The sequence below is a fragment of the Chenopodium album genome, chromosome 11 (assembly GCF_948465745.1).
Source record: "Chenopodium album chromosome 11, dcCheAlbu1.1, whole genome shotgun sequence".
NCBI lineage: Eukaryota > Viridiplantae > Streptophyta > Magnoliopsida > Caryophyllales > Amaranthaceae > Chenopodium > Chenopodium album.
The window spans coordinates 34,225,115-34,240,729 of NC_137844.1; the positions used below are offsets into that span (position 1 = coordinate 34,225,115).

Here is a 15,615-nt window from a genome sequence, read left to right on the forward strand (position 1 = left end):
ATCAAATTTGTCATTCAATTATACTAAAATTTTCTTCACAATTTTTTCATCCGAAATTTCTTCTCCATATGATTTCATTTGATTAACAATCTCAATAATATTTGAAAAATAATCTTTAACCAACTCATTATCTTTCATCTTTAAATTTTCAAAATCTCTTCTTAAAGATTGAAGTTTAATACTTCTCACCTTGTTATCTCCTTGGAACTCTTGTTGTAGAATCTCCCACGCCTCTTTTGTTGTATTAGCCCTTATAATTCTTAGAAAAATTGTATCCTTCACCGCATTTTGTATGAGATATAATGCCTTTGCATCCTTCATTCTTTTCTCCTTAAGTCTCTTCCTTTGAGCATCACTTAGGCTGCTTTCATCTTCAGGTTTGTTATAGCCTTTGTCGGCATAACTCCATAGTCCATATGATCTTAGCATTGTCTTCATTTTGATTTTCCAAAAATCATAATTTTCTCCCCCAAAAATTGGAATGGGAAAACTTACATTGTTATTGGCCATTATATTATGTTGTGTTTAGGCTAATATGTGTATGATATTATATGAAGGCTTTGGGAATTTGTGGCTCTGATACCAAATGTTAGAATTTAGGCTTGCGAAAGTGTTATAGGTTTTGTTAATTTTGAGTGGATTTATACTTGGGAGACAAAGGAATATAATGTAATGAATTTATTGGATGAATAGTTAGTTAGTTTTACAAATGCATGGGAGTGGGTTTCATTCCTAGTGCACTTACATTACAAATGCATGCATGGTATATTTTTGAAGTAGTAGGCTTAGTATATGTCGGTTGATTACTTAGGTGAAGTAGCTACACTACTCTAGATTGTTCTAACTAGCTTATGTTAGATTGTTAGTCTAGATTTCTCTAGGATATTTACTCTTAAATTTTTTCACATTACTTTCTAGATTTTTCTAGATTACTCTTCTTAACATATGTCACGTGTCATCTCTATTCATATTTCCTTTTTATGAATCCTTTAATGTTAGAGTCTTTATGTATTCTGTAACTTGCAAATTTACTTAAGAAAATAAGTGTTTCATTTCCATCATAATAAAATAAAGTTGAACTAATTACACATTAATAAAATATGAAGTAAAACAAAATTGTTAATCTCCTAAACATAAAAATTTAACTTAAACCAATATGTCATTTCATATCTCGCAATATTCATGTATATATACCTACTAACTAAATTTCTTCTTCAACTATTGAAAAACATACATATGTATAAAAATAATAACCTAAGTAACAACCCGTGCATCAAAAGGGTCAAAATGCTAGTTATATTATAAAGCTGTCCCTATTATTTGATGCTTTTGTAAATGGCATGAACTCACTTTTCTCTTGTCTTTTTTTTTATTATTTTTTTTTAATTTTTCTTTCTTTTTTTTAAATAATATTCATTTTTTTTTCACTTTGGACAATTTACATAGGATACCAATTATTTAAAAACTAAAAAAAACAAATAAAAAACAAATAAAAAATAACTCCACTAACCACATACGAATAATATGACTATAATAATTCCCGCTACTAACTACGGAGTATCATACTACAAAATACTCAGTTACCTGCTTAAAACCTTGTTACGTTCAAAATAATTAGGTACTTAGGGTGTATACAATTTTACCAGGTTTCTATCTTGTTCTATATAATAAATAATAATTATGAGATGTTGTTTAAGTATGTTCATTTATAATTTTTACTCCCCTTTCCTATAACAGTAAGGATTAGTTTACTGTACGTCATTGTTGGACTTGGTGGGAGTTTGATGTCTGGTCTTTTTGTGCGATCAAACATCTCCGTTGGTGCTTCCGGTGCTGTTTTTGGGTTACTAGGTGCCATGCTTTCTGAGTTGATCATTAACTGGACTATATACAGTAACAAGGTTAAACCCAATGAATTTTTAGTAATCTATATTTACATGTCATGGTGTTTATTATACAATGCTACCAAAACTTCCTTTTTAAAATCGATCTGCTTCTCCAGGTTGCATCATTCTTGATGCTGGTTCTCATTGTTACAATCAACTTGGCTGTTGGAATTCTTCCACATGTCGATAATTTTTCTCACATAGGGGGGTTTATTTCTGGTTTTTTTCTTGGCTTTGTGTTTTTGATCCGACCCCAGTTTGGATGGGTTAGCTAGAAGTATATGCCACCTGGAGATTCTTTAGAATCAAGGAGGCCTAAATACAAGATATATCAGGGTACCTGGTGGATCATCTTGCTGATTATCCTAATAATTGGGTAAGCAAGTGAAGTCATTTTGATTTTCGTCTCTTCATTTATCTATATAGTCAAGTAGGAGATGATGTGATCTTGAAATCAAAGGCTTAGGCAGTTTTGGTGATACATCATGTGTACTTTATGGCAAGGTCTTACTAAATGACTGTATTGTGGCTGGAGGAATTTAAGGCGGGACCTGTAAGGGAGAAGGTGGGTAGTCGAAAAAATAGGATGGCTGCATTCACTACTTCTTTTTCCCTTTTTAAATTTAGTAAATTTTAATTAGCATTAAGATGGTATAGAAGTGTTAGGTTGTGAGTACCCTGCCTCTGACTTCCAAAAAACACTAGATTGCTAAAAATCAAAAAGCTACAAATTAATCTGATTATTAAAGCATTGCTTTATCACCTTTGTTAGAGAGAACGGTAGGCAAAGAAAGAATGGAATAGGAGGGGTGTATTTCCCTTTCGATAGAAAATTATGGGATAAGGGGAGTGGATGGGTTTTCCCCTTTCAAGAAACTAACCTTTCCAAAGTTAGACAAACTCAAAGGGATAATAGTACAAGCCTTAATAATATGGAAGTGATAATTATATTCCATTTACACTCAACTCTATATCCTCTCTTCGTGTAGAAAGATTGGTCTTGAGAGAGTGTGTGACACTCTCAACCGAGAACATGCCATATAATCTATGGCTGGCAATTTTCATTCCCTCTTTCTACAAGCTTTGCTATCAGTTTGCTGCTCCTTGTCAAGTTTCTGAGTCATCACTCCTAACTAGGATCAAAATTTTACATTTACAACACAAAGAATGTGTAGATTTGTCTACATTTATTTGTCTTTCTTTTCTTCCCCCCTTAATGTTGTCATAGAGCTATTATGCAGATACTTGATTTTAGATTTATGCTAATTATTGTAGGTTCATTGTTGCATTTGTTATGCTCTTTAGAGGATTTGATGGGAATGAACATTGTTCTTGTTGCCATTATTTGAGTTGTGTTCCTATGTCAAAATGGAGCTGCAATTCAGAGCCTGGATCCTGTATGATATGTTCTTTTGTATCCACTTTCTCTCCTACTACTGAAGGTCTATGAAATTGCTCTGTATCATTATTATAAACTAATAAGCTTCCAAAACCTGAAGGTTGTGCACCACATTGTAATTTTGACATTAGTAATTAGTTATGCTCAAAGATGATGTCAATTTGTGATAACAAAAAACCTGTTTCTTTCTAGATTTAGAAGAAGGGGAATTTTTTGTAAGAATCTTGTATGTTCTGTCACCTTTGTGTGAGAGGGAACATGAACACATGAATTAAAATTTCGTCTATTGGGTTATGAATCTTATACATGTTCTCTTTCACTACTTTTGACAAAAAATCGTTTTATAGGAAAGAAAATAATGCTTCAAACTTGTAATGTTTTCCTTTGTGTGTGTAGGCGTCGTTCGAAGTGCGCCTACGTTAAGCATGTGGTGAATATGCTTGGCACTCATAGGAAGTGGGAATTGACGTATACGATTAGGGACAAATAAAGTAGGGAGCCGCCAACAAGTTTTTTAAGGAACTTGTAAACCGTTCACGGATCATAAAAGGCAACCACGATTAACGGACAATCAAAGGCAACAACGATTGACCCGTGAAGGTTACACCCCATTCATAATCCATGAGATTACTAACTCCATATGGTTTAAAACCACGAAAGGAGGATCGGGGATGATGGTACGAAGTGAGTCATGGAGTCACATTCGCCCGTATTGGCCTCTACTCGATTCTTATGGTGAAAAGTGATTCATGCGATCTCAAAGGCATGCAAACAAAGATTTATTTTGCTCCAAACTATTATTAGGCTAAATTGGTTGAATATTAATGCAACATATAATTCTAAAATATCGTGTCCACTTGATTTAATAACAAGATTAAAAAGGAACCTAAACCGGTCGTCCAAATTATCTTATTAGGCGTGATTTTCAATTACATATTCCCTTTAAACATGCAATATGGTGATCAATAAATATATAATAGAATAAACATTAATATTGGAAGCAATTTAACAATAAATTGTTAGTCAAATCAAATATAAATTAACCTAATCATGATACTAGAAATATAAAAATAAAAGAAGTAATTAAATTAATTAATTACTCACATTACGCGCGTTCCTTTAAAATTGCGACATCATGAATAAATTGTTAGTAACTTCAATAAAATATAAATCAAATTGAAATTAAATTAAATTAAAAGTAGAGTTGATTTGGTCCAAACCCTCAGTCAATTATACCTTTCACGCATTGGTTTAAGGACAGAACCTCGGGTTAAGTATGGACTCCTTGGAGTGCTTAAGGAAGGAATGATGTAGATAAGAATATAAGTTTAAGGCTTAGAGTGTGAGAGAGAGAAGAGAATGATTTTTTGGTGTGGAAGAGAGGAAGAGAGAATGATTTGGTGCCCCGAACTGTAGAAAGGAGGGGGTATTTATAGAGAAAATGAGTAGAGGGAACACACGTAACCCTAAAAGATAAAACCCTAGTTTTGGGGCGCCGTGACACAGCAAAGGGTGCCGCGACACGGCAAAGGGTGCCGCGACACGGCAAAGTCTGCCGCGACGCGGAAAAATAACTGCCCTAAAGAGATAAAACGCGTGTAGGTTTTACGCGGAGAAAACACGGAAACATTCCGTGACACGGCAGAAAAAATGCCGTGACGCGGCAAAGTCCACCGTGGCGCCGTGTCACGGTGTACTTTTTTTTTTTATGACACGGCACATGTACTGTGACACGGCAGAAAATGCCGTGACGCGACACGTGGCGCCGTGTCACGGCGTACTTTTATATTCGAAATGCGTGAGAAAAGGAGGAAAAAAACAAAAAAAGCACCGTGACACGGTGTAGAGAACCGTGTCATGGCAATAAGCACCGTGGCACGTCACCCTTTGCCGCGTCGCGGCATTTTAGCTGCTACGCGGTAATTCAAGTTTTTTTACGCGTTTTTCAAACTACGATAACATTTGATCCGTAACTCGGAATATAGCATATAATATATCATTGGAAATTTTATCAAGTCTACTTTCCAATCCAATTAAAATCAGGTCAAAATCATTTGTAGATTTTAAGCTATGGCCGTTTTAGTGAAAGGGTGTCGGTTTTGAGCCGAGTTTAGTATTTTACTCATATCTTCTTCGTTTTAAATCGGAATTGGGCTTATGATATATCGTTGAAAGCTTATTTCAAGGCCTATCCAACCAAATAATTATTGGATTAAAATTATAGGGTCAAAAAATCAGTTTCTCTCGGTTTTGTGATGTGGACACGAAAAGTGAAAAACAAGTTATGGTTTAGGGAAATGAGCTAGGAAATGGATTGGTTTATGAAATGTATTGAATGGAAACATGGATTTAATCAGTCCAAATATTAAATACTCAATCCAACCAATAATGGCGGTGAAATATTTTTCATCATCGGATTTGGTTTTGGGGAGACATTTTTAGGTGTCTACAGTGTGTGTGTGTGTGTGTGTGTGTTGGGGGGGGGGGGGTAGTGTGCTTTGTTTGAACCTGAAGTATATTAAATTAGGTTTTCATACTTAATAAATTTCATTGTCTTCTTGCAGAAAAGCCATCTAGCAATCAGGTGAATCTGACATGTGTGACCACCAGGAAATCTAGAACGTATAACTTGTCAAATATCAGTGATTCTCAACTTAACGACCTGTGCACTCAGCTCTGCATCAACTTTAGATAGATTTCAATAGTGAGGTGTTTAGATTGTCTGAGGTGCATATAAAAACTACCATGTAAAGCTCTGAAATTATATACTTATACATCCTGATGATTCTTGTAAATTAAGCTTAGATTACTGCATAATATTTTGTCATTCAATCGATTTATGAAGAGATGTTTTGGCTACGTACATTATTAATGACACAAAACATCTATAATGTTATCCCATTGCTTAAATATGCTATTGCCTACTTTATGATAGGCGAATTAACCACATTAGTAAATTAGCAGCCTCTTCACATATTGGTTTATAAGTTAGCAAATGGTGATAATTTGGTATAAAAGTTAATAAGCAGTGACATATAGCCCTATTTTTTTTCTTATCGTAATATGAGCATATTGTATAAAAGACTTTCTTTATTTTGTAACATTAACATATAGTTTTACTATTCTTTTCTCTGTAGTAAATGTTGATTAAATATTTTTAGAGCTTTGTTAAAAGCAATGAAATTTTCAATAATGATGGAGTAGTAAAAAAAAAAAAAGATTTCTATGTAGTGCCCCTATAGTAACCAGTATTTTGTGTGACATTCAAAAACAATAACCACAACTTGGAAAACCCAATACTACAAGGCTACTACGGGCCTGTTCACTTCAACTTAATTTCAATTTAGTTTAGTTCAGCTTCTAATTTACTTCTGTCATAAAATATTCATTTCAGCTCAGTTCAGCTCCAATCAGTTCAGTTCAGTTCAATTCAGTAAATGTGAACAGGCCTTACGTAGGATTGTAGGAAATTCCAAAAAGAAGTAAGATAAAATCTAATACATATAAATGAAGTAGGCATTTTTGGAGATCATTCGAAGCACCACATAAGAAATATAATTATTTCGACCAATAAGAAAAAAAAATTTGTATTTTATTTTTGAATTAATAAATTATATAGCCACCTAGATAAAAGTAACGAATTACATTTGATAAATCTAAAATTTTAATTCCATATAGATTAAAAACCACGAATAAAAGTATTTTATAAATTAATGGTAAAATTTTTTTAAAAAAAATATATAGAAAAATAAAAATTTATTAAATCCTTACTACGAATATGACAAATCCAAACAAAATATATGAAAAGATAAATCTCTAAAAAGATATTTTTAATTAATTAATGAAAATCATATCTAAAATAATATTATATTTAAATGATAAAAGGGCAAGTCTTGTATGTGGCTAGCTACACGGTGTGGCCACATTAGTTTATAAGAGTAATCTTCATTTATATGTATGAGTAACCTCAATTTTTCATAAGAGTAACCTCATGTTGTCCATAAAGGTAACACAAATTAATTTAGCTAATTTAGAAATAAGTAACTCCGTTTGTTCACTTGAGTAACCATATTCTTTTGTTTTAAAAAATGAAAGAATTATTCCACTTATTTAAGAGAGTAACCCCTATTTCTCATTTAAGTAACTTATATACGCATTAAGGTAACCCCATTTGCTTATCATCGTAACCCCCTATATATTACTTAACTAATTGTCTTGTATGTGATTATGTGAAGTGGTCACATCATGTGGCTAGCCACATATAAGACTTTGTGTAAACGACTATTATAAAATCTGATACGTACTATTATAAGATAAATTTTGATAGTAATTATGATAAGAAATAAAAATTATTTCCTAAGTATAACTAAATAAAAATTTATCATACCTACCATTATAAATTGATGTATCACACAACACCAATAAAATTTCGTACCAATACAAAACCAACTAAAGCGAATTTTGTGTTAGTAATTTTTTGTCAATGGCTGGGTATTTTAAAAGTATATTTGTTTAATTTTTAAAATTAATGTTTAAAAGTATATTTGTAATTATTGCTTACATTGTGTTTATTTGGGATACATGTTTATGTTTTGTTTACTTATTTCTTACATCGTGTTTATTTGAGATATATGTTTATGTTTTGTTTACTAAATTTTGTTTTGTTTTTACATGCAGATCTAATTTAATCAAAGTTAAATTCGAGGAAATTGATAAGATAATCAAAGTACGAGTTATAGTCTATGAATTGAAAGAACAGATCGATAGAACGATCATAATCTCACTTTCCCTTAAAAATAATATGTACATTGTCTTTATTTTTCCAAAAGTTTTAGCCTTTGACAATTATTTTTTTAAAATATTAACTTGACTAAAATTAATCGTATAAAATTTATATTTTAAAAATTCTATCAATCCTAGAAAAATCATACAGTGTGTTATAAGATAATAACATATGAAAAGGGTTATAATGAAATATATATATTAAAAATAAAATAAAATAAATATTAAAGTTACAAAATAAAAATTACGTTCAATTAAATGTTTTCAAGAAAAAAAAAAGAAAAACATGTTCAAGATTAAAAAAATAATAATAATGAAATTTGAAAATTACAAAACTTGATAAAAAACAACGTACAATAAATAAAAATAAAAAATAATTCATTTTAGGATTAGATAAAAAATATAATATAAAAATCTTTAAAATAACAGAAATATCCTTTCTTATTATCTCGCACAAAAAATATCCGCTCATTTATTATTATTTATTTTACTAAAAATATTAAGTATTACATTACAAACTTTATCATATACATTGATAAAAATTTATCACAACTCGAATTTCATAATTTTTATTAAGATTCAATTCAATGTATGAGAAAAGGCTTATTGTATTTTATTTTATAATTTTAATGCCACATGAATTAAACACCAAAAATTAAATTATTTAATAAATTAATGGTAAAAAAAATAAAGAAAAAATAAAAGAAAAGATAAATTTATTAAATCATTATTACCAGTATAGAAAATCCAAAAAAAATAAAAACATTGGAAAAGATAAGTCTCAAAAAGGATATTTATTTATTAATTAATTTTTAACCTAGTCTTAAACCCGTGCGATGCACGGCTGCTTATTGTATTATAATTTTTTTAATTTTAAAAAAAATCTAAAGCCCAATCAACCTGCTCCTATTACTCAACTATGAAACACAGAAAATATGGCATTATTAGTTAACTCCTTAATTGTTATAGAAAGTATTGAGATATATGGATGAATCAGAATATTGAAATTTTATCCCTTGAGAGGTATGAATTGCAGGACCTAAAGTATAGCAGAATAATGAAAACAAATAATCCACTTGAATTATTATTATTATTATAGAAAAAGTATCAAAATCAATTACTCATAATATTTATACCATGGAAATTCAATTGCCAACAACATTAAATAAATACTACATTTATTTTCTATTGATCTTCAATATCAAAAAAATAAAAAAATAAAAAAATAAAACTATATCAAACTATAAAGAAAAATTCAATATCACCCAAATGTATTCTAAATCTGAAGAACACTTATTTATAAAAAATAATAAGATTCATAACCCATCACAAAACAAAACACTCAAAATTAAAGAATAATAAAATCTCGAAAATATTAATACTTGTGAGATCATAAAATTACCCTTACTTTTTAAAAAATTGGTTGTGAATTTATAGTCTTACTAACTTTTACTAATATAATCGGCAATCTGGACATAGTACATCAACACATGCATGAGGAAATTTGATTGAAGATTAAGAGAAATAAATAGTTCCAATGAATAAAATTTACAAAATATCAAATACCAGAAAAATAACCATCAACTGAAAAATGACAAAATTAGATAGATAATTACATAGAAATTGAAAATTCGATTCGCCGTCAACACCAATTTAAGATTTCAAAGATGAAAATTTTAGACAAAATTTAGACATTAAAATTTACTTAACATTTGAGAAATTAAGGGGAAGGAAAATAACAACTAACCTTTAAAAAATCAGAGAGATCATGTAGAGGAGAATGAAAGAGGATTGAACAAATGGGGAATCGATCAATCGATTTATGAAAACATTTTGTGAAAAAGAACTATTTTTTCAATGGGGAAGAGAAATTGAATTGTGAAAAAGAAGGGGAAAAAAGACAATAACTTTCACCTTAAAATCCTATAAGTAAGAATCTAACCTAATTTAATACCTTCAACACTTCAAAAGTAAAAAAAACCCAATTAAAAAAAAAGACCAAAAAATTTATAGAGATCAAATAAAAACATCCGGTTAGTGAAAACTATTACAAATTAAACATTTATGTGTGGTTCGAGTCAAGAACAGCTGGTTTTTCCATTACTGGCAAAGCCTCGACCCAAAAGAAGACTAAGTTAAAGAAAATACGGCATGGCTACCAAGATTGTGAAGCGATGATTTTGTCACAAATTATATAAGTGAAATCGAATTGCAACCCAAATTCAAATCTGAAACAAAAAATTGAAACTGGTAAAAATATTGCTAGAAATTTGACGAAACATATCATGATAACCCAAATTTTTAAAGAAAAACTCAATATTTGGTCTATGGTGATTGAACACCTCCCCACAATCTATGCAAGATAACTGTTCCTAAAATAAATATATAAATAATTAAAAAAAAAAACCCACTACTTCGAATAAAAAAAATACAGTATAATTCCAAGAAAATATTACAAAAACGTAAAAATTTAAAAAAAAAAAAAGGAAAGAAAGAGAAATTCATAACCTTATATGCAGAGTAAATACAAAAATGATTAGGGAGTTCAGGCTTAATACGAGATGGGAATGATAAACTGAGTATTCCGCATTAAAGAAACAAATGAAAATAACAGAGGAAAAGAAATAACAACCAAAAAGGGAAAATATAATTGTAACGTTTCACTTGGATAATTTTTTTGATAAGACGCTACACTGAAATTTGAAGGCCAAATTAAAAAAAAAGGATGACGTGTCACTCCAGATTTCTTTTAAACTTTCCTGTTTTAAACTAATAGTATTGATGTGATATTAAATGTTTTTATTTATATAGTTTAACTAAGAATATACAAAATATTTTTTTATTTATGTATTGAAAATCCGTGAATCGCATGGGCTTTCATCTAGTAGAGGAATATTCCAAGGAATATTTAATCCCTCCAAAATAGTAGGAAATTCCAAAAAGAAGTAAGGTAAAAGTCATTCAATCCCTTGTAATGACATGTTTGAGTTTTTCAGTATCCATATATTAACTTTAACTATAATTTTTTGCTAACATTGTAGATTTAAATTTTATCAAGAAATATGTTGTTAAATTAAATAAGTATTAACATGGTTTTAAAAAAAATATGTATAAGTATTAATATAAGTTTCATAATAACTTTTTTTATATTTTTTACTAATACTTCCTCTGTTCTTTTTTACTTGACCTGTTTTTTTTATCACGCATGTCGATGAAAACTTTAACGATCAACAACTTTAATTCTCCATAAATAAAAATTATAAAATTTATATATTATGATAGTACTTACTGATCTGTTCTTTCTAACTTGACCTGTTTCTTTTATCACGCTTGGCGATACAAAACTTTAACGATCAACAACTTTATTCTCCATAAATAAAAATTATAAAATTTATATATTATATAGTACTTACTGAGACGAATTTAAAAAGATCCCACATGAATATGTTTTTCCTTATATATTAGGAAAAATTGTCAAAAATAATACAAACTTTGAGCAATGCGCCAAAAATAAGTCAAACTTTTAATTATTTTTGAATAATACAAACTTTGAGGGGTATCCGATTTAAACAAGTTAAAACCGATTATTTAGCTCATGAACAGGTTATATAGAACACATGAGATTGTATTATTTTTTTGAAACTATTAAACAACTTTATAAGATAAATAAAAAAATTAACCGGCTAAATAAGTCGTAGGTAAAATAACTTGTTTAAAGCGGATATCCCTTCAAGTTTGTATTATTTAGAAATAATTAAAAGATTGACTTGTTTTTAACAGACCGCTCAAAGCTTGTATTATTTTTGACAATTTTTCCTATATATTATTCTTAAAAGACGGTCAAAAGGAAGGGTGGTGAATAGTATAAAAGTCAAAGCGGGTCAAGTAAAAAAGAACGGAGGAAGTATTTAATAATGTATATAAAAAAAGTCAAACTAATACATTGACATATGTGTCAAATTTGAGTATGTCAATTATTCTTGGATGAAGGGAATAAAAAAATAGACAATTTGTTAGATGTGATTATAAAATCGGGTCGGGCCGAGCCTTAACATTATATTTCATGTCCAATCGGGAAAAGTGGGCCTTGTCGGGCCAGGTTTGGGTCTTAACTAAAATTGCGTTTTTAGTCTTGCCCAAACCCATCCAAATCTCAAGTCAAGCCGTAGTTGATCACCTCTACAATTTGCTTACTTGCTATTTCTACAAACATGCCAATATAAAACAATGTTTAATAAATAACTAGTGTTTAGCCCGGGCAAAGCCTCAGGTCAATACGTTTAATATTATTGTATTATACTTTTCATATATTAGTATATTTTATATATGTAAATGAATTTAAGTTTTATAGTGGTTTTTTTTTTTTTCTTGTGAAAAATTTTAGATTTAGTCTTAGAAAATAATTTGTCACATAAAAGTACAAAGAAAAGCACTCTCATAGTCTACATTAACTATATTTAAGAAGAACAGGTAAATAAAATTATTAGATAGCAAAAATAGTATGACATCTTATTCATTTCCCAATGAACCTAAGTTCAATTCTTGACAAGAACATTTTTTAATTGACGTGTACCGTTCATATTTATAATTCGGTGATGTTGTAGTATTCTCTTGGTGGAAGTGAGGGGTGATACGTGACGTAACGCACCCAATAATTCGTACGACGTTCCAAATAACTACCCCCAAACTTCTTTTCTTCCTCAATGTCTTGCATTTCATTTAAACATCATTTTCTTCTTTTCTTCCACTAACACCTCCCATGGCAGAAACATTTATATATCAATGATCGCTCCTATCGGCGACGTTGTTATTGGCAGTGGTATCGTCGACGGTGAGAAACTCGTCGGGATCAAAGACGTCATCCATGGCGGAAGAGAGAGAAATTTTAAGAGAATTGAAGAGGATGGAAAGAGAAAATAAAGATTGTTGATTATATTTGTCCATGATTTACACTTGCATTGGCTTGATAATTGATTGAGATTCTCGGAATTTTCGAAATATGCCCAAAAAATAAAATTGGGGCTTTCTTGTGTGATGTATAATTGTTGAAATTGATTGTCCCATGTGATTATATGTTGAATTTGTGAGCTTTTTGATAACAAATGCATGTATTTTGGTTGAGAAATGAGCAAGTTATATTATACCCATGAGTTTAGTATGAGACCTTCAATGGAGGTTCCGCCATTGTTTACCTTTTAATTATTTTTATGAATATCAGTCAACAAATGTAACATATCAGCCAACAACAAGAACATATCAGCCAACAAAAGATAGATATCAGCCAACAAATTGAAACTATCATCCAACAAATGAAGCATATCAGCCAATAAAAGGATGAAATCATGCAGCAAACAAAAGCAATAGGTAAGCCAAAAAAAACATATTAGCCAACTATACATATTCTCTATGAAATAATACATATTCTCTATCAAATAACACATATCCTCCACCAAATACTACATTACACCCTCTAACAAACTGTACGTATCCTCTATCAAAGATAAATTATACATATCCTCTAGCAAATACTACATCTTCTAACAAACTATACATATCCTCTACCAAATACGACATCATCATATCCTAAAACAAACTTTACGTATCCTCTATCAAAGATAAATTGTACATATCCTATATCAAATACTACATATCCTCCAACAAAGTGTACATATCCTCCAACAAATAATATATATCATTCAACAAACTGTACGTATCCTCTATCAAATAACACATATCATTCAACAAGTTGTACATAATACAGGGGGAAAACTAGGTCGTTGACTAATATTCCCCAAAGCCAAACAAAATTTATTATCACTTAACAAACCTAAATACAAGTATAGAGGTAAGTCAAGAGTCGAACCACTAAGAACGGTTATGTTCAAGTGCTCTCAATTGTGCGCCTAAGCTAGGTCGAAATCAAGGGTGAAGAATATAGTAACCAAGACTAATCAACTAACAAAACAAATAATCAAACAAGTAATCATGACAATTGCAACAAATTAGGAAGAACATGCCAATCAATGTTTGTGAAGACTAATGATAAGAGCTATCAATTGGAATCAAAGAGCTATCTCCTAATCGTTATTAAGCTAATGGTCTCTACGAATAACAAACTAGGAGAATCACAATCCAAGCCAATCGACAATTGCAATTCCTAAATCAATGACTCATGTCATTGGAAATCACAATGCAATCTAGCATAATTCTCAAGGCCTAATCAAACTACACACATGCAAACTTACATTAATCACTTTAATCTCAACAATAAATCAACATAATTCCTAAACTAATCACAATCAATCAATCATACAAGTTTAACCAAATCCCTAGCAAAGCAACTAATCAAGAATCATCATAAAATCAACAATCAAGTAATGAAATCAAGAATCAACAAAATATAAAGAACAACTACACTAATCAAGATCAACCATCAAAACCAAATCAAACAAACATGAATCTAAACAAAGCAATTAAATGAGATAGAGTAAGAAATCCTCATTGATTGATTATGGAGATCTTCAATACAATTGTCACCTTGAATCTTAAATCTCTCAAATCACCAATGAAATCTCTTAATTTCTCTCTCTAAATTTACTCTTAAAACTAACCCTAAAACTAGAGAGAGAAACTCTCAAGTAAGCTAAAATTATGAGGAAAATAATGTCTAAAAACTTCCTCCAAAAATTGGGTCTTAAATTATTTATAAGAGGCGGAGAAACGAGCTCGAAATGAACCCAAAAACAGGGTTGCACATCCGCGATGGCAGGTTGCGCACCCGTGCAAGGTGGCTTGCACGCCCTCTCCTCCTCGATCGCGCTCGCTATAAATTGGGTACGAAATGGACCTCGATTGCACGCCCGCGCAAGATAAAGATGAAGGATTTATGTCTTCGTCGTGTGCAATTACTAGATATATAAATGGATCAAATTATGGAGATAATTAAGTTCGGACATTTGGGTCGTCGTTTTATTATAGCTAGAGGTACTAACGATCTTTGGACTAGTAAAATAGGCCAAATCCCAATTGGACGAATCCTATAAGGTCACACAAAGGGTCTAGATCGGGCACGAGAGGAGGAGTCCCATGATGGGCCTCATCCCCTAGTATGGCCGGCCACATGGAGTGGATTGAAGGGTTTTGGGCTTCCTAACCCTAGTCTAATTATAATGTGATTATAAATAGACTAGGTGTCTAGGGTTTACATACAGATGCAATTAACTAATCAGTGAGATCAAACCCTAATTAGCAAACACGAGACCAATCCCTCTCAAACTCTCCTCCCTCTCACGGCTTTCTCCTCCCTCGGCGCCAGTGTGGTGGTTCGTGGTGGTCGGCTTAGTCCATTAAAGGTGGTGATCGCGGTTTTCCTCAATCACTCGACCAATCTAGTATTGGTGCACGGCTCGTTCGAAGCTCGTGAACTAAGTAGAGGAGCAACGCTTGGGGCTCTATTCTCTCCTTGATTTGTCAATCAAATTGCGACGTGGAATTCACGCTTCAAAGGTATGATTATGTGTTTTTTGTGTTATGCATGTGATCTTGGAA

General features: G+C 31.0%; 1 protein-coding gene and 1 pseudogene across 1 annotated transcript; one reads left to right on the forward strand and one right to left on the reverse strand.

Moving 5' to 3' along the window:
- Positions 1-18: 18 nt before the first annotated feature.
- LOC145566531 (uncharacterized) lies at positions 19-510 on the reverse strand. The gene has a single exon (XM_081625921.1). It carries the CDS (start codon positions 508-510, stop codon positions 19-21), a length of 492 nt encoding a protein of 163 aa, XP_081482047.1.
- A 1,211-nt stretch (positions 511-1,721) lies between these two features.
- On the forward strand, positions 1,722-5,980 carry LOC145566532 (RHOMBOID-like protein 4; annotated as a pseudogene).
- Positions 5,981-15,615: the final 9,635 nt, after the last annotated feature.

What these genes read in the sequence shown, in the direction of transcription:
- LOC145566531 (XM_081625921.1), bottom strand. Translation starts at nt 510, where the DNA reads ATGGCCAATAACAATGTAAGTTTTCCCATTCCAATTTTTGGGGGAGAA.